At 40.7% G+C, this 20,380-nt stretch overlaps 1 protein-coding gene across 1 annotated transcript in view; it reads right to left on the bottom strand.

Moving 5' to 3' along the window:
• LTN1 (listerin E3 ubiquitin protein ligase 1) overlaps positions 1 to 20,091 on the bottom strand; it is a 488,777-nt gene extending 468,686 nt beyond the window's left edge. The window contains exon 1 of the mRNA XM_069204077.1: positions 19,924 to 20,091. Within this exon, the coding sequence (XP_069060178.1) occupies positions 19,924 to 19,965 (42 nt within the window). The 5' untranslated portion in view covers positions 19,966 to 20,091. The remainder of the gene's footprint in view (positions 1 to 19,923) is intronic.
• Between the last annotated feature and the right edge of the window lie 289 nt (positions 20,092 to 20,380).

The raw sequence follows: 20,380 nt of genomic DNA, 5'->3' as shown, positions 1-20,380 counted from the left end.
GGAGACTGGATGGTAGCGTTGAACTTGCAGGATACGTATTTTCACATCCCCATCCTGCTTGCCCACAGGCACTACCTGCGGTTCAATGTGGGCCACAAGCACTTTCAGTTTACCATGCTCCCCATCAGTCTCACCAGTGCCCATCGGGTGTTCACCAAAGTGATGGCAGTGGAAGCAGCACATCTGCGCAGGTTAGGGATTTCAGTCTTCCCCTATCTCGACAACAGGCTCTATACCCCAGGCTCTCGTCAACCACCTTCAGACAACGGCGAACCTCCTGCATTCGCTGGTGTTCACTATAAATGTGCCGAAGTCACACCTGACTCTCTCTCAGAAGCACCCTTTCATTAGAGCCGTTCTGGACATAGTGCAGTTTCGGGCTTATCCTCCTGAGCAGCGAGTCCAGGATATTCAGGTTATGGTACCGATGTTTTGGCCTCTATCCTGGATTTCGGTGAGACAGACTCTGAGGCTGTTGGGACTCATGACCTCCTTCATTCTGTAAGTGAAGCATGTCAGATGGCATATGAGGGCTCTGCAGTGGGACCTGAAGTTCCAGCGGGCGCAGCAACAGGGGAATCTTATCAACACGTTCAGATCTCGGAGAGAACTGCAAAAGTCCTGAGGTGGTGGTTAGTGAACTGCGATTGGGTGAAAGGCAGACTCCTCTCCCTTCCCCAGCCAGATCTCACAGTAGTGACAGACACATCACTTCTGGGATCGGGTGGCCAATAGGGAGAGGCGGAGATCAGAGATCTTTGGCCTTCGGTGGAATCTGGACTCCATATCCATTTACTGGAGCTCCGGGCAATCTGACTGGCATTGAAAGCATTTCTTCCTGCTGTAAAAGGGAAGATAGTGCAGGTGTTCACGGACAACACCACCACAATGTGGTACTGCAACACGCAGGGAAGTGTGGGGTCATCGACCCTTTGTCAAGAGACTCTGCGTCTCTGGACTTGGCTCCATACCTCACTATGTTCCCAGAGAAGGTGGTTCTCAGAACTCATGCCTTTTTCCTCCCCTAAGGTGGTGACCCCCTTCCATCTGGGTCAGAATATCACCCTGCCCACCTTCTTTGCTCCACTGCATTCCACTAAAGTGGAGGCGTAATTCCATTGGCTGGACCCAAAAAGGGCATTGTCGTTCTACCTTGACCGAACAAAAGAGTTCCAGGTGGATGGCCAACTCTTTGTGGAGTACGTGGGAGCAAGGATGGGTTGGGCAGTACGGAAGCAAAACATTTTGTGCTGGGTCATTCTCTGCATCAAGATCTGCTATGCATTGACCAGGAAGCAGTCTCCTGAGAGCTTGAGGGCTCATTCTACCAGGGGAAAAGCTGGATATGTGAGGCAGCAACATGGGCATCCTTGCACCCATATGCAAAACATTACTTCCTGGACCGTGACATCAAAGGCAGCTCCAACAACGCCACGTGGAGCTGAATGACGCACGTGGATCCAAACAACGCCACCTGCCGGCGCCCGCAAGGTACTGCTCAGCAAAAAATTCCGGATTCCGAGCTGATGCCAGGAAATTCTAAGGTAAGGAATCTGCAGCTAGATAGAGTCTCTACCAGATAATGCGTTACTGGAGGTACCTTGTTTGTTAATGCTGTTCAAACTTGTATTTATGGTTTATTAATGCAAAGCCTTTATCATTAGGGTGAGTGCTCTAAATAAACGTTGGCACTACAGTAATTCCAGTAAAGAACTGTGTACACATATGTTTGAAAGTTTAACAACATGAGGCTATGTATAATGCTCCCAGAAGGCTCTCTGGTTAGATGCAAATGTTAGCAGAAGCTTGTGAGCAAGATTGATGATTCTTTGCTTTCAAAATAAAACTTCAGAAAAAAATGCAAGTAGGAAAGAAAAATGTTTTGTTAACTTACTGTGAAATCTTAAGTACTATTTTTTTTGAAGAATCGTTTGCTAAAATGTGTTGATACATGCTAGTATTTTTAAAAAATATTGATAATAGAAAATCAGCAACCATTTTTAACACAATTATGGGAAACATGAAAACAAACAAGCACTGGCAAAGCCAACCGATCTGACATTGGAGGTCAGTCTTTTGGTTTTGTCAATGCGTGTTTTGTTTTGACATGTAACACTTTATTGTTTTGGGAGCTGCCGGGCCCTTGCTATTGTAACAAACATTGGCAAAAAGCAAAAACAAAAACGTTGGCCTTAAAAGGCACACATTGCCAAAGTAGTGCTGGCACTGAACAAAACTACTCTGTGTGCCCATATGCTCCTTGTGGAAGAGCAGAATGCTACCACTCACATTAAAGCCAACCAGTAGATGGATAGAGAGAGAAATAGAAATTTGATAAAAACAAAATGTCTTGGTTAACAGTTGACCACATTAGGGGCCCAATTCTTAAAGAAATTCACAAAAGTGCACCCATGGAATATGCCTTTGCTAAAAATGAAATATCTTAGTTAAAGGGTGACTCATTAGGGGCCCAATTCTTAAAGAAAGTCACAAAAGTGTGCCAATGGTGTATGTATGCATGGCTTTCATGAGTTCACAGTGGTAGACCATAAATTTGTCCAGCTCGAAACTATTTGAAAACTGTATTTTAGCACAAGCAAATAAGCATGTGTAGATTTGCGCATTTGAAAATCTATTGAGTGTTTACAAGTTCACTTTCCCTCCTGTAATGACATTAAGTATGTTTGAACACTGACTTTGTGTTTCGCCACTGCGCATATTAGTTGTTCAATGTTCACCAGTAGCACATTACATTTTGTGTTCGGTTTAGCTGCCTATTGGCTTTAACGTGGCATTAGACATTACATTCTGTATTCAGTTTAGCTGTCTATTGGCTTTATCGTGGCGTTAGACATTGCAGTTGAGACATTGCAGATAAGCTGTGTTTTTCCACTGTGTAAACCAAGCTGTGTTTTTCGTATTTTCTCTCACCGAACCCTAGCATGATAAGGAAGTGCATATTTTGTGTTTTTCTCTAGTGCAATTGGGAAAAACAAGCTTTGAGGACTTGGCCAACCTTTGACGCTTGTTTTCTTCCAACTCTGACCTACAGTAGCCAGCATGTTTTGACTATTAGAGGGAAGGGCCTGTTAGCAGGATTTTTTTATTATAAAAGGTGTCCCTGGGCAGCAGCGAGAGGGAATTTTCTGAAACTTCAGTCAGGAGCAGACATCAGCTGTCTGACCTGTCCCGTAAGGGTAGAAAATCTCTTTCTCGCAGTTGAACAGGAGTCATCAACTTGCAGGCATGAGAAAGAGGACGAGCAGTGGTAGGCGCTACGGCGATTAATTTTGACTTTTATTCTTTGCTTTGAAATTATGCTATAACATAATCACATATATTTGCTGTGTACATTGCAATTGAGAATCACTTTGATATATTTTCCTTTCATTGCTGTGACTATTTTTAAACGTGTGCCTCCAACCTACTAATCTTCTCTCTCAGGAACCTCGTGGTGAAGTAATAATAAATGTCTTCTTTAAACTTAAAGAAGTGCACTAAAAAGTGCATTCCAGAGATTGTTTTCAGCTCGGACATTAGTGAAAGCAAAACACCTTCAACCAATTATATCCCAACCCTGGAAGCACTTCTATTTCTGCCCTTGTAAGGAGTACATTTTCAACCTTTCCCAGTAAGGGAAAAGATAAGGAAAGAGCTGGTGAAAATTCTTAAAACATGCAATATAGTAGATTTGAACAGATTCAAAGGCATTCCAGCCCTGGAACTATTGCTTACTGCTTCCTTCAGCCAGAGTATGTAGATCTGTGGAAAGGTGGCAAAATAAGGAAACTGCTATGGTAGGGCCTGAAATTGCTAGTATTCAAGCCCTACTATGGTAGTAGCTGCGGCATAATCAGAGACGCTATTATCATAGCTCTTACATAATGAGATTGCTGCCATAATATGTCACTGCCACCGCACTCTACTCCATTCCACTCTATGACACTCCAAGCCACTCTCCTCAATGCCTCTAACTATTAGGCATGCTAAATAGCAGCCACGCTGGTGAACAACATGGCTAAAACACATGGGAAAATCCAATAGCTCTTGCATAAGTGAGACCTACTGGCTTTACCCATGCTTGTTTAAATATGATTTCTCTGACACGGTTGGTTCCTGCCCAAAGTATGAAATGCATGCTGATCCTGTTGCACCTATTGTGAAGATCTGATTGACTCCAAATTGACTGCAATCTAGTTACATTCGGCCTCTGGGCCAGAAAACCTTATATGTCTGCCAAATAACTTTTGTTCAATGCCCGGAAAACCAAAATTGTACTATCCCCCTCTACTTTTAAGACCTTTGACCAAGTGCTCATATGGCCTCACTGCCTTTCAAATGGCCTTCCATTTCAGGTATCGTTCCTGAACCAGTAAGTAGACCAGTGGCGGCCAGCGGAATTGAAAAGTGGTGGGTGTAACATTGATTTTTGAAATTTTGGTGTGCGAGCCAGTGAAGCAAGATTAGCGCCAGCAGACATGCACATTGAACACAGCATTTGTCCCAGGATGGTCGCAGGTGGAGGGCCCCTCTGCCCTTTCCGGGTCAGTGCACCATTTATTTATATAATAAATAAATGCCACATTGCATTAGAGGCACAGCTCTGATGCAATGCTATGTCTAGATGTTAGAAGCGGTCTCCTAAACTGGCAATGCAAACACTAGGTTATAATATACGGTGTTCCTAGCCTTGAATCAGAATGTACTGATTATATGTTGAGAAAAGGCTAACTAAAACAAACAACTCATGCAATATAGTCCTAAAATAATATCATGCAAGCAAAGTGTGCAAAATGTCACTACTAAAAGCGATGAAGCTAAACCGTGTAAAATGTAAAACATAAAATGACGCTAAATAGAAAATCAACGTTGGTCCAAGAGGGCCTCACTACAATATATGCAGAGAGCTGCACACTTCGAATTTTGTTCTTACCTATAATGCACTGCTGAGACTGAGACACATTCAGCAGTATCTTAACTTTGCTTTCCATTCACAGCAGCAATATGCAAGGGGGTCAGGTGGATTTCTTATTTTTACTACCAGCTTGGTCCAACACCCTTCTTTCACTAACAGTGTTCTGAGGAGTCCCGCTGCTGGGATGGTCATTCATATATAAGTACTATGATGCAAGAAGGCTTTCACACCTGCCTTGTACCAGACAGAGCATCCTTTTTCTGTGTAACCCACCCTTTCCCCAACTCAACACAGGGTGTGGAGGGGACAGTGATGCATGCTGACCCCACCATGTGACAACTTGGAAAGAGTGGGGGGGATGAATGAGTGGCATCCAGCCACCAGATTAGTACCCAGGGCTGCTTTTGAAATCTGATGCCACTGCACGTCATCAGTGGGTGGTTTCTCAGGACACTGGAGAATTGCACGCAGGGACTCATGCTATGTCAGCTCTTAGCTTGATTAAGTAAAAGCCTTCAGGAAACAAAACATGCACATGTGCCTCTGGTAACTGCCTCCATTCAGAGCAGACAATAGTCTGCAAGGACCTATTTAATCCCACCTACTGTTTGCAGTGGATAGCATGACTAAAGGAACTTTATCTTATACTGACAAATACATTTAAAGAATTACACACTACCATAGTCCCTAATAATCTTAACAATAGGCCTGACATTGCAGAATTGAAGAGACTTAAAAAGAAAGCAGTCAGGACAGAATTACATGGCAAATTACTTACAGAGTATTTGAAGATCCATGTTATCCCTCTAGGAAAAACACCCATACTTTTCAAACAAAACAAGAGTCAAAATTCATTTCTGCTACATTGGTAACAACGGTTCACGACACTGGATGGTGTTACAGCCTTGGAAGAATTAAACGCACTGAAATGTCAGAGAAATGATTTAGAAAAGAAGATCAGAAACAGTGCTGCCATAGCAAATGCTGGGGGTTCTGAACTCTGGAGACATGACACGCAAAAGTAACATTCTTAAAGATCATTTAGTTAGAGCTAACATCTCGCCAAGTAGACCTAAGAGAACTCTTTTCGTGGGGATCTGCACCTTTAATTGGCTATTTTAAATGTGGGAATTGTAGTGTTGATTACTTGACTTTAGAATTTGTCTACAATGTTGTTAAAATGACTCTACAACAATTTTCTAACTGTAACTCCAGCATTCTCATTTATGCTATCTTCTGCCCCTGCAAATGAGTATATAAAGGGTAAACAACAAAAAAAGATCCACATATGGATTTGCCAACGTGCCGCCTGTGGTGCAACAATACCAGCGCTGCTTTTTGACCTGTTGTAATCTATTCTATGGGCTTTAGACACAAATATCTCATGCCCATCACTTTCATTCATTCATGAGCCTGCCTTTCAAAAATCCCTTGATGTCGCTGGTAAATGCTTTACGTTTGTCCCGCCTTGAGGAGTTTTCGTTACGCCTTGCAGACTGACTCTGTTACATGTATTAATGCACAATCAGCCATAAACGTTACTGTGTGCGCACTCCTTTTTTCCCCCTCTCCTTCATGCTCCATGGCGGCCATGAAGCTTTGAAGTTTTAACATGTGGTTTAGGTCCTTTTTTTTAGTATACTAATGGTGCTCTCTCCACCCGACACTGCCCAAATGCTGCTTTCCCACACCGTGCACCATGTACTAGCTTTTCACACTGACTGCAACACGTTTATCAAAATGTATTTGTTTCAACACCCCTGGCATGTCTTTCTAACATTTACACACCAAGTGAGCAGTTGTAGTGTTCAGTGAAAACAGTGCCAGCTTTTTCTAACTGTCCACCATTGGTTGCAGCTTCTCACACTGCTACGCATTGCACATTATTTCTTTTCAGGGGTTTCCTGGATAATTTTAAGACTCCCTTTTTTTCCTTTCATTCGCAACGGTGATAACGGATGTGATGGGTGTCCATGGTATGTTTCTGCCTTCAAGTGCTGTATGGGAAGATGAGTGTCTAAATCCCTCAAAGGTGATCGCTTCAGAATCTTGTGAGTTCAAAGTACATGTTGTCCAAGATATTCAAACGTAGTGAGACAGGTCTGTCTCTTATCTTGCCTTATATGTGTCTAATGCAAATTACATGTACAGCAGAGAGGGTAGTATTTTCTTAGGACTGTTTTTAAGCAGTATTTTTTTGGCATTCGTTTCTTTTTCTTTCAAAATTTTGCAAGTAAGCTTAAATTAAAGGCTGCCCCCTCACCATAGGGAATAGCTGTTGCAACACCCAGTACTGACAAGGGTGACAAATAAAGCAAGCCGAGTTTCTAATACTGTTTGTCAAAGGTTTTTTCAGGTTTAACTGCTTTCTGTAATAACTTGGTAAATGCTGCTTTCAAAGTATGAGTACTAATGACAATGTTAAGACATATCATATGTAATAATTTCTTAAACCTCTTCCTAAAGGTATAGAACGTATTTTCTTTCTACTAAAGACTGGAATGTATATTTTCCAAAACATTTTAAAACGTTACCTCTGAATGAATTAAATAGGGACTCAACCAACATATTTACATACACTTGTTACGTGTGAAGTATTAATGGCTGAACGAGAATATTATCAGGCTAATGCAAAATAGTTTGATTAGAGTGGTGTTTGGTGTGTATGTTTCAGAGCAGCATCCTCTACCCTTTGCCGAGTCCTCTGCAAGCACTAACCAGAGTCTCTTACCTGACATAATGCTCAGCTGTCTGCTAAAGCATAGCACCATGCTTGCTGCCCTCCTCTCCATTTTAGCCTCACCTAGACTAACCTCCCAAGACACGCCCTTGTATAGTCTCGAATCAGTATATAACAAATAATATCAATATTTTCATTTTTTGCTGCAGATAGAGGAAGAAGGTAAATGAAGTGCTTTAGTTATATGCGGGCTACTGGAATTTTGTGTCAAGAAGACCACATTATGCAGCAGGGTTGACCAATTTATTTGGTAAGAAAAGTCCAGTTGTGCCTTCACAACACCAGTAGCTTTAACTCAAGCAAATGTAAGACCTCTTGCATTGCAAATGCTACCACTATTTTGAGTAACCCTACTTATTTGTGCTCAGATATTTTCCTTTCAGTACTTATATTTATACATTTTTCTTTGGCCACAGAGCACGGCACTCATCTTGGTGAGTTCTGGTTTGCATATTGAGGGCATTAATGTGATGGTTTAGCAGGTTTCTTCACCTTTTTTAAGCACAGCACGTGTTCCGCATTGAATGCTTGGAAGCTTCATTATTCATTTTTTTTACTTCTTAATTAATTTTTATCTCTTGTCCCTTTCTTTTTTTCCTTTTTGTTCTTCTCCTTCTCCCTCCAACACCACTATTCTTGTTCCAATTTTCTTTCTATAAATAAGTGTTCACAGGCCTACATATTCTTTTGTCCTGATGGTGATCCCGCAATCTGAGGTACCAATTTTGGTTCAACTATGGCGGATTACATTATTTATGTTCCTTGTGACTTTGAAATATTTGTATAATATCATACTATCTCCACCTGCATAGTGTGCGATTTGATCTTTTATGTATCTGTTATAATTTGAGACAATTATGCAAAAAATGCGTGCTAATTTATTGACTTCGGCTGAATATCCTCACCATCACCCCATCTTTATGTGATTTAAGGCAGTGACCCCCAGCTATATGGTAGGTTTCTTCTACATATACTGGTTTTTCAATTACACAGATTGGCTGGCCCGGTTGCTGTCCGATTTATAGTTGCCCCTTAAAAAGCAATGTTGCTCATTTGGTCTGACAAGATGCTCTGATTGAATATTTTAACTTCAGTGCATTTATTTCATCATTGATGAATATTAGATGATTGTGCATTGTTTAGCATGTCACGGACTCCACTAGTTTTATAGTAGTCATCTACATAGCTATGGAATGCTTATCCTAATTAGGTCTCTAGCATGTTTATAGGGATGAGTATTGATGGCACAGTTAACGCCCGGCTGACTTTTCCGCAGGCGGTTGATTATATGGACCTCAAAGATGGCAACCACAAGGTCAGCACTAACAGTTGGCCTGACATGAACAGTGATGGTTGGGCAGCATTTGACACGTCCTCACTCTGCATCAGCTGCACAAGCAGAATGATTAAGCGAGGAGCACGGAGGTCTCCCGCCCATAAGTAATTGTACGATGGATGCTCCTTATTCGACACAGAGATTTGGGTGAGACTAGCACACATTGAGATTTATCCCGCTTGTTCTTATTCACAGTTTTGACTAAACCATGCTACTAATCTAACAATGCTGTATTGGCAATACCACAATAACTTTGGAATTGTAAGCTTTTTTAACATTGAGGCAGTGTATCTACACAGGGGACAACACTGAATAGCACCATAGTGTGTTTATAAGTATTATCATGTTGGTTTTTAATAATCACGGTTTGATCCAGGTCTTACGAGAAATGCGGTCATGGTCAGCATTAGGGCATAAATAAATTCAGCATGTGTGTGAATCCGCATAGTGTTAATTATGCCCAGAATGCTGAAGAGGTCTAATACACGACCGTACTGGAAGATGGGTAGGGTGTACATGTTCACCATATTTTGGTCCTCTGTGAGGCCTACACAGACAGAGTTCCCATTAGATGGATTTATATTCACAATGGTGAATAAATGGAGTTGGGTCTTTTGGTGATGTACTACTGAAACATAACTCTTGACCCCTTTGATTCTGTCCTAGAATGACTGATGGATAGGTTGTTGGCAGTATCTAAACTAAGGTGGTGAGTGACAGTTAAGATGGTAACTACCACCCTGTTTGTTTAGTTTCTTTAAAAGTTATTGTTGTTAGTGGTGTTCCCTACTCATATAGGTGTGGTAGTTGGATGGCGACGCCCTGAAGAGACCACTCAAATTAACTGGGGTCGGAACATTCGACAACCCTCCCCGAATTGATTGACATCTACAATTAACATGAAGGGCTTGCTAATTTTATGGAAGCTTCCCTAGATTTATTTGTACTTGGAAGACTACAACACCATTGGGGATTGTACAGTGTCCATGGGTTTTGAATATTGTTTAATCATCATGAGAACACTGTGTTATCTGCACTACTTATTCACATTTGCACACCATGTTTGTATATGTATGAATACACGTATGACAGAAATTCCCACTCTGACCAGCACATTATTCATAATTCATTATTGTCTACAGTAATGTTCCTATAGAATTAGGTTTGTATTGAATGTGATTACGTGTATTACAGCCCCCTCCTACCTTTAAATGAGTTCTCTGGATCTGAATGAGTCCCTCATGACATTTTGTACAAACTTATATGTAACTGGTAATTGCCTGGCTGCCCAACTATTGTGTCAGTGACAGAAAGCCAGTCAGGCATTGAGGCACAGGCACCGTTTTATTTGAAACGCAGATGGTAATTGGTAGTAGCAATTACCATCTTCATGACTCACAAAACTGGAAGTGCGGAGCCCTGGCACCCTGATACAGAAATCGTCAGCGAGTGAACTAAGTTGTTTAGGGGTCATCTTTTATTCAGAGCTCACCTTAGAACATCTCTAAGCAGTGGTGGCAAAAGCAACTAACATCTATTTTATCTGCCTAAGATTGGACCATGGCTTACTATTGGTCAAGATTTGCATAAGGCTTGATATTGCCAACCGATCTACCTAAACGTTTCACAGCTATAGATAGATGAGATAGGCAGACCCTGATGCAGAGATCTGGCCCGGGACCAGGGTTCAAGTCCCGCCTCGGTGGGTCTTGGGCTCAATTCCCTTAGACTAGATAATTCTTGTCTCGGTGCCTAATCTAATTAATGGGTCCCACTCTGTAACTCTGGGCAATAGCTTGCTTAATCTCCACAACGGCCCTCACAGCGCTTGGATGCCTGGCTTCACCCTGGGGCAGTCCAGGAGTGGGCACCTCACAGGGAAATGCCAGGAGGGGTTCCACAGCAGTATGTGTACAGCACCTTGAGACCCTAACGGGTGAGTAGTGCGCTATACAAGTGCAAAGTTTTTTGTTTTGTTTTTGCATTTCAATTGGGTTACTTTTGACCTTGAATAATTTGATAATATTTACAAAAACATATATGAGAACTTAGCTGGCCTACGGTTGATTAACAAGTTAATAAAGGAGTGTTTCCTATGGATTAAAAAAAAACTATACATAATTAAGGCTCCCGGTTTTCCATTTTTGCAGATTTTTAAATATAAGTATAGACAGAAAACAATGTGTTTCTGTCGCAATTTATTTTTAAAAGCTGAAAAATGAAGAAAATTATGCTTCTTTTAAGTGACTCTCAATGTTGAGTTCATGAATTCCAGGCCAGTAGCTGAGCAGGTAGACAGTATGGGAGATAAAAACAGGATGAAATTTCCTTAATTAATGGCATGTCACCACACATATGTAGTATTATGCTAATGTTTACCTGTGGGTGTATTGTTATGCTATATTTGTCTGCTTAATTTGCTAAAACACTACAGACTTCAATATATTTTGTCTGCTTAATTTGCTAAAACACTACAGACTTCAATATACGAGTGTGCGCTTATCAGTTAAACAAATGTGGAAACATTCGATTTTACAACTTAATTTATTCACAAAAACAAAAAAACTTATAAATACTACTAACAAAAGCACAAAATAAACATAGATAAATACAGAAGGGATGTAAAAAAAAAAAATAGCATGAAACCTGAAGTCCTGCACATAATCCAGGTCCCGGATATCTGGAAGAGTTTTCAATTTTGCAAACCAATACGAATTTCTGCTCAGTCATAAATCCTAAGCTGTTTGCCCATAAGTGGTGTTATACTAAACTGAATGGAAGACAACTAGGAGAGGATGACCCCATGTAGGATCAGTTTTCAGTGCACATTCAAACAACTGGATCTTTTAGTTGCTAAACTTGCCTACTATTTTCTAAACATGCACATTAGCTTTGACAGTTATGGATTATGAGCTTAATTGGTATTGTTATGTATTTATTTGAGCTTAGATTTTTATACATAATGTTTGATGTCCACTGGTTGTATGTGATTTTTTAAATGTGCTGTTTTAGTTTTGCAAACACCTTGAAGCTGAATTGTTTTGTCACTGTTTGCACTGTACAAATAAATACAAATAAAATAAAATTAATACAGCAATCCTCATGATGATGTTTACAAACAGGTTTCTAAACAACATAAATAATATTTTCTAAACAATATAAAGAGTCTCGCAATAGGAGTAAGGTTAGTAAACTGGATGGGGTAATGTTGTCAAACTGTACAGGTCATTATCAAGAAAAAAGGGACAACTGAGGTACCACACAGAGTTTTCAGTTTGGTAACCTTCAAGACATTAGTAGGCAATATTGCGATGGATATTACATAAGGTATGTCTGTGTCCAGGTGGTAGAAAGACCTTACAGAAGTTTGGTTCTGTTATATTAAAAGTCGGTGCAAGCTAGAAACTTGAGGATTTTAATATGATGGGAAATTCCTTCTCAAAAGGAGACACTCTGGACTACCTGAAGAGTTGGAAAGAGTGCATAATGAATCAGTTTTCTAACTTTTAGGAAGAGCAACGCTTACTTGAACAACATCATGAAGGGCATCACTTACGGTATGAAACAGAAACAACTCTCTTTGGCATATTGGATAACAATTTAATCTAGGAGCTGACTGGGCATGGCCCTGCCTCTCCCTTTTTAGATCAGACAGGCGTATTTGGCATCATGTAGCATACTTTCCTACAGGGACGTCTTTCCGTTAAAGCCTGGTTAGCTTGGTCGGCAATCAGTTGTATCCACTCTTTCTAGGCAGAGAGTGAGACTCAAGAATGTCATCTTTACATTCATAATGGTTTTATTCATGGTGCCCCATGGCTCTTTTCTCTCCCTTCTGTTATTTAAATGTCTTCATTAGGACCAGTACAGACCTGCTCCGAGCATAGGGCTAGGGCTTACAGTTTCATTCCTACATATATGACACTCAGGCTTGCCTGTCAAGGCTCCTCAAGAGAGGTTCTCTTCAATATCAGAAACATTAGAACATTATTTACCAGAATGGATACATTTAGAGGCCTCGAATTGAATGGAAAGAGAAGGGAGGCACTCATATTCGGATCACAAATCCTTCTGAAATCTACAGCACATTTACCACAACCGTCGATCTGAATGAGAGTCCTCAGAATGGAGCTACAGCTCACGGACCTTTCTTCAACTGTGAATGCTGAAGTGTGTCTTTCAATTGGCTCCACATAAGTTGCATAAAGTGACGATGAGGTCTGCTTAATGGTAAAGTAGACTACAACAATTCTCTTTACTTTTGACTCCCAGATCCCGAAAAAACAACATATTGAAAATGTTATGTGGTGTGTTGACAGTTGTCGCGTGGAACTCATTTATAGGCAGACACCTCATATAAATTCAACCAATTCTCTTTGACACTTCTTTCATTATTCCAACACACATTAAATGTTGTAGTTTAAAACTGAGACAAGTCGAAGTCACAGTCCAAAATACAGTAGTATATATTATCCAATACATACACACATATATATCTCAACATTTTACTTGCAGTTACATACAAAGGGTGAACCAAGTGCAGACGACACAGTGCTCCAATGTGAAAATACAGCAAAAAATGTTTTAAACCAATTCTTACAAAAACACAAAGACACTGACAACTCTCTGGTTGTACACATCATTGTTTCATATACATGTCAGAGCTATGCAATAAGACATCTGACCTTTCAACCACCTAATAGGTTCTGGTTGAGACTCTCAAGAACTTCATAGTCACATTTGCTGTGTGTAATATTCTTGCCCCCTTTAACCAAGCCATGACACACAACATAACAATATGAAGTTCAGCTCGGGAAGCGAATGGATTTGCACCTCTTGCTGATTGTTCCGGATGAAGACATCGGACCCACACGGCTATGAAGCACTTGTGCCTTAATTAAAGAAGCCAAGAACATTACATACAATACAAAAGAACCCTGAACTTCACATAACAACAAGCAATTGTAGCCTCATGGAGGTTCCTAAATTTAATATCAAGTCTAGAGGAGTCAGGTGATTTGCAGTCCATAGATGCTACCGATTGGTGACAATGATTATAAAGCTGAATGGCCCAGAGCTACAGAGTCTATGACCACTTATTAATCCCAGTTATAAGGAGTAGAATGAAAAACCTCTGAAACGAAACCTATGACTGGAATTTCAAAACCAGTCCAGATTTCAGAAGCAGGAAACTGGTTGGCTCAGGGATTCATTTTCTGCATAGGGAGTTCTCAAACCCAGTGTCAATCACTCGAAAAGAATAATTGTGAAGCTCAAAATCTGGATGTCATCAGTGTTAACATACAGTATGGCCAAGACCTGGGTTAGCTTGAAGCTAAGAATTTCTGGTAACTTCTGACTATCAGTGCCATAGTACAGAAAGGACTGGCCCAAATTCTTGGGATCAGGAATCAATGATTAGATTTGTAGTGAGAAGCTGACAGATAAATGGCTCTGAGGTGAGGACCTGGAATTGTTGAGGGGTCAATGTCAAAGATCACTGATGAGAGTTAATGGTGCCTGAAGCCATACTCTACAACTGTACCAAATTACCAAGCAGGATGCTCATTATAAGGACGCTGTACCGAACATTGAGCAGGAAGGCCTGAATGTCAGTGTCAGGGCTGGTGATTAATTTCTGCCTGCCAGTATAAAATAGAGGCTACAAATGATCCCTCTACCGACCACAGCCATTAGAAGAAGATAATCACGGACTTTGGGTTATGGGGGTAGTGTGGGGGAGGGGGGTTGATTATTTAATGTCTTGTTCTATTACCACCTAACTCTGACCTTAGTAAGCCAAGACCTCTAGCAAAGTAATAAATAACATGGGTTGAGGCCAGTCCCTTGTAGTACAAGCATATGAGTGCTGAAAAAATAAAGATTAGGAAAACAGTGTGTAAGAAGATGAGGGAGACAGAAAGACGGGAAAAGAAAAAAAGAGACACACACAAATAAAACGTTACACTCCTGCAAACACATATGGGGAATTGGCCTAATCAGACAGCACAATATCTGAAAGTTTCCATGATCCAGAACAATTTACAAACTGCCCGGCTGAGAATGTGGGGGAGGAAGATATATGTTTCATCTGAACTGACCTAAATGACTCAAGGGAGAGTAGTGGAAAAAGAATGGGGAAAAAAGGAGATAAAAGAAAATGAGAGAAAGAAAAAAAATCAAAACACAAATAACAAAAGAGATAAAGAAAGAATGCACTTTTGAGAAAAATCGAAGAAAGAGGGAGATGGCAAAAATGAAAACATGGTGACAGTAAAGAGGATAGTATCTCCTCTGCCACAAGAGGAATTGCATCCCCCACAAGTGTAAAAAGTGCACCAGGCAGGCAGCACCCTGCCCAATTAAGTGGGGCAGAAGGGTTGAGGGCTTAGGGTATGTAAAGAACCTGTATGATCTAGCCCTATCTTTTGCAGTCAGAGTTAAGTTTTAGAAATGTTCGTCCTCTTTGCAAATAATGGCCTTTAAATTAATAAACAGTAAATGTTGATTACCAATAAAAGAGTTTGTACTTTTTCAGGATAGGTGCAAGCTGTTTCACTACAACTGACTGCTGATACTTGAATCGCAAAAGGTTAACCCACTGTGTAATGGATGGACCTGCAAAAAATATTTTTCATAACAAAAATGTGTTTGTGTCCATAACTACAAATCGCCGTACAGCTTGATGTGATTATTATTGCTCTAGTCCTCAGAACAGCTAGTGGTAGAAATGCAGGGCTCGAAAAATCATAAAAATTTTACTAGACCTGTAGGTCGAGTAGCTTAAATAATCTACTCAACCTAACTGAAATGAACTTGACCCATAAATGGGTCTCAAATTGTGTGATCCTAGGCAAATAGTTTACAGAGTTGCATTTATCTTAACTCTCACATATGGTTGCACCTTCAAATATGTGAGCTCAGCATTTCTGCAGTACAAAAAAAACGATTTTGTTTGATTGAGTAGACTAAAGTTTTCTGTATGCATCACAAGAATCTAGCCCATATACCCATGACGTCTAGCCCACATAACCTAGGACTTTTTTTGTTTACTAACAACATTGCCATCAGGGCAGGAGTGTTTCTCAGTTTGTCTAAACATTCAATTTGAATAAATATACTACTAAACCATGATGTGGCAACATATTGTCATCTACACACAGTAACTTTCCAAGAAATGTCCAAAAACCTCTCCACTAACTTGCAGCTTTATTGATAAAACTATATAGTGTATTAACAATCTGTGAAAAGTGGGTTTCAGAAAACATATCCTTTGCACATCAACACAAAGCATTCTGAATTGTTTTCATCCTATTAAAGTACTTTTTTATCACACAGAAATATAAAAAGGGTGTTCACAACTCCTGAAATATATTTTAAAATGTTTGCACAGTTGACTTAGTCATTTAAATGTTGGGTGTTAGGAAAACCCTGACACCCTATATCCTTTTGTTTTACACTCTGAGCAGCAGGTCACACAGTTCACATTACAAAGTCCTGGAACTCTGCAGTCAGAAGGAAAATTAATTGTAAGAAAAACTGACTTTTGACCTCTGTTTGTGAACACAGAGCAAATGTGACATAAAAACAAGATTTAAAGGCATCTTTTATTGCCCATCCACTTTTCAACTGAACAGAACATCTGTTCAGTGTCAACTTGCCAGAAGGGACTAGTAAGTAATAAAAATAGCTCGACCTGATCAAATAGGACTCGACAATGCCAATGGTAGGGTGGATTTTGAGCCCGAAATGCTATTTAGCTCTTGTAACTCCATTAGGTTGGGAATTTGTATTAAGAAGATGTTGACAAGGGAGAGGCTTGTGACAAAGCAAACTCAATGTAGTTTGAAGAGGGCCTAAGAATTTTCAACTGTAGCAAATGAAAGGGACTTAAACATAAGATGTTGACGACACTTCAGAGGAGAATTTAAAAGGCATGTTGGAAGAAGTAAATGTCCAATTAGGGCATTATGGTATTTCCATTCCCCTCCCCCCCCCCCCCCCCCCGAGTATTGCAATTGTCCACAAAATATAAGAAAAGACGTCAGCGGTGTTACTGCAGTGTTTCATTTATGGCATGTCGTAGCAGATGCTCACATGTTCTTTTTAAAATACACAATCAATGGTGCATCTTGAGGCACTGATTTTTCAAATACTTGAATAGCAACAGACATCGCCCACCCTCTACCTGAAAAGCACGATTCTTAATTTGATATTTTAAGTGTGCCTTTTGTGCTGTGAAAATTTGAGAGTGTGTAAAGCTCAGTTATTTCAATAAGTCTCACCTGCGACAGCGCATGCACTCTTGCTTTTGATAGATATTGTATACAAGGAGCTTGCACTCCGCCCATTGCTTAACATTTGATGGCTTCATGGTCACTCTAATTTGCTGCCTTCTAATTTGCCAGAGCATGCTAGCTTCACTTCATCTTTCGGCTGGCGCGTGGACTAAATATTGATTGCTTCAGCTTGACTGCTGTTCTTCCACTGATCGTGCTATGATTGAAGTACTACTTTTATGTTTTTTTCTTCCCTGTTGTCTTTGCTAACCCTCTTGCCAATTGTAACTATGCTTCAATGTTCCATATTCACTTCAAAAGAACCTTTTTCTCCTTTGAAATGGATGCTTATTGTGACAACAAATGTTACCTGCTTTTATTGTGACAACAGATCTTATCTGCTTCCAAATGTATTTTCACTAAGACGTGGAAATTAGCGCAATTGCTATCTTTATGTGATAGGACTTTTTGGACAAATGTCTTCTCTTTTTTATTTTTCATGCATGGGGAGACTAACTGATTTGCTCAGAATTAAATATGTGTTGTGCTCAGACCTAACTACCATTTGCAAAGTCACTAGGTCTCACCTTTGATACTATTGGCTCTGCTATTGCCTTTTGTTCATGCTGTACAGCTGGAGGTGGGCGAGCCAGAGCTGCAGACTTTGGAACTGGGGACCAGGTTTGAGACTCAGCATCAACTCAACATCCTGTGATTCTGAGCAAAGCACGTTATCTCCCTATGAATTAAACCTATTGTAAATAGTCCAAACGTAAGCACTCTACGTTCGAGCTATATAAAAAAATGTTGAGGTAAAAACATAAGGAATGACAAATAGCTGCCCATTTGGTGGATATGTACAAAGAGAATCCAAAAAACCTGGATAAATTATGGCTTCCCACTTAAATTGTATGATCATAGGTAAATAATTTATTTCACCAAAGCTCTTTGCTCTTCATCATCGAGTACTAAAGCACTTTCAAATATGTGAGTTCATGATACCAGCTGTACAAAAATCTACTGGGTTTGAGTCAACGGACTATAATGTTGCTCTATAATAATCTGGGCCACATACAGGCTTTATCTGACAAATGTCGTGCTTCATAGTTCGCTGATGGTTCACGTTAAAAAAACTTTCTCTCTTAATAAGTACTTGTCAGTGTCAAAACGTTAACATGTTGAAGAAATGCACTTTATTGAATTTTGAAGAGATTTAATGTGATGTTTGATGTATGATTTACATAGCAAACATTTTCAAGGTTCAGCTCATGCATGGGCTCCAACATCCAAGCCAGGCCCTTGGCTCGGCTCTCACTGTTAATTTGTTAGTTCACTCATCTGTAAGTACACCATGAGCACTGGAGACTTTGACAATAATTTGTACCAATCCTGTACAGCAGCATAGTTAAAAATAAAATAATCATAAAACAAGCATTTGCAAAGCAATAGGTCTTGCATGTTTAAAACAAGTTAATTGCCATCTTTTGACAACAGCACCCACGAGCAAAAAACTAAAGAAAACATGAGTGGAAACTGAGAAAAGAAGACTTTGGAAAATAAAAGAAAGTTAGGTTTAAAAAAATAAAAGTTAGCAATTTTGTTTGTCCTGCTGGGCACGTTTTTGCAAGTCACGAGCTTTCTGTTTACGAGGCACTAGAAGTTAAAAAGAACAAATAGTACTTCAATCAGGGAGCAGGGGACGGCCACTAATTAAGTTGAATCAATTAGTGCTTGAACACTGCTCCACATAGAGAAATGGAAACGATGCCAGGCGTGCCTTGACGAATTACCAGGCTGCAAAGAAGAGTACCACGCAAACCAACGAATGATGAGCAACTGCCGGGCTCCAAGCCCTTTACTGAACACAACAAAGTCTCACAAGCGAGACACATACGCTAGCACAAGCACTCGCAGGCTCGACCCTAAAAAGAACTGTGATGCATCCAGCGCTAACCCAGTTACAATAAAGTACATTATTTTTGGCTGCGTCATAAGCTTTTTGAAATTAGTTTTAGCCACACTGCAAAGCATCAGCACTACTGTACAACATGGCTCAAAGTGCCAGTGCTTGTTTTTGCTTTCTGTTGTTCGGTCAGAAAGTAGAACTGAGGCAGGTGAGATTGAGGACCAGGAACTCGGGCAGAATGAAGACCCAAGTCATCTAGTTGTAGACTAAGAAATCTCCAGTATTATACTAGTGGTCAGACTCGGAATATGGGAGAATGGGCGAGGAAAGTTCTAGGTCTCTTGGGGGTGCCGGATCCAGTACCAGAGACTATCAAGCTCGCTCTCTTGTTGGCAGGCTGATGGTTAGTGTAAGTGAGCAACAGAGAAGCTAGGTGTCACGATCTTAGAGGCTGTTGGTGTGTAGCGACGAAGAAGTACAATCAGATGCACAGCCAAATAACCTAGATGTTAACTCGGTGGGTGCTTGAGTGAAGTATGGTGGGTACACAGATCAGTGCCCCTGGGGTCCAGGATCTAGATGTTTGTGTTGTCAGGAAACAAGGGTGAACTCAATCATCATAATGCCCTGTCTCAGCTTCTCGGTCACAGAAACACGTGTTACATTTCTCGTGTGTTTCAGCACCTCTCTATTGTCCCTTCATCGGTCACTGTCAGTTAAGGGGCACAGCCCGTCGCGCTCACTCACCCTCACGTTGCCCTTGGTGCGCTGCTTGTTTTTGCCCCCCATCTTGGGGTCCCAATCTAGGGTCAGGATCACAGGAACATCAACAACTTCTGCGCTCGATGCGATCTGCGCTCAATCGAGGACACTCCTGTCTGGTGTGACGTTTCAGGAACAGTGTTGAAACACCGGCGTGGAGCACAAGTAATCGCAGACATCGAAGAAGGCGTCGCCAGACATAGAAAGGGGACTGGACACGGAAATGGAAGCCTCCGCTTTATACCGTTAGCACTCTGATCTGGGATCTCCGAGTGGTAGGCACTCTTCGGTGCTTCACTCATAGATGAGCACAGTGTTAAAGCCACCGTTCTGCATGTTTGGTAATTGGGAACCTGACTCGTGTTTTATGGAACACCGAGTCTCATCCACGGACTTAAAGTAAGGGCAGTGCTTAAATTCGGAAAAGAGAAGTGCCGGTGCT

This window comes from Pleurodeles waltl, chromosome 8 (genome assembly GCF_031143425.1).
Source record: "Pleurodeles waltl isolate 20211129_DDA chromosome 8, aPleWal1.hap1.20221129, whole genome shotgun sequence".
Classification (NCBI taxonomy): domain Eukaryota; kingdom Metazoa; phylum Chordata; class Amphibia; order Caudata; family Salamandridae; genus Pleurodeles; species Pleurodeles waltl.
Note: the sequence above shows the minus strand (reverse complement) of the source record. Positions and strands in the feature narration are given on the sequence as shown.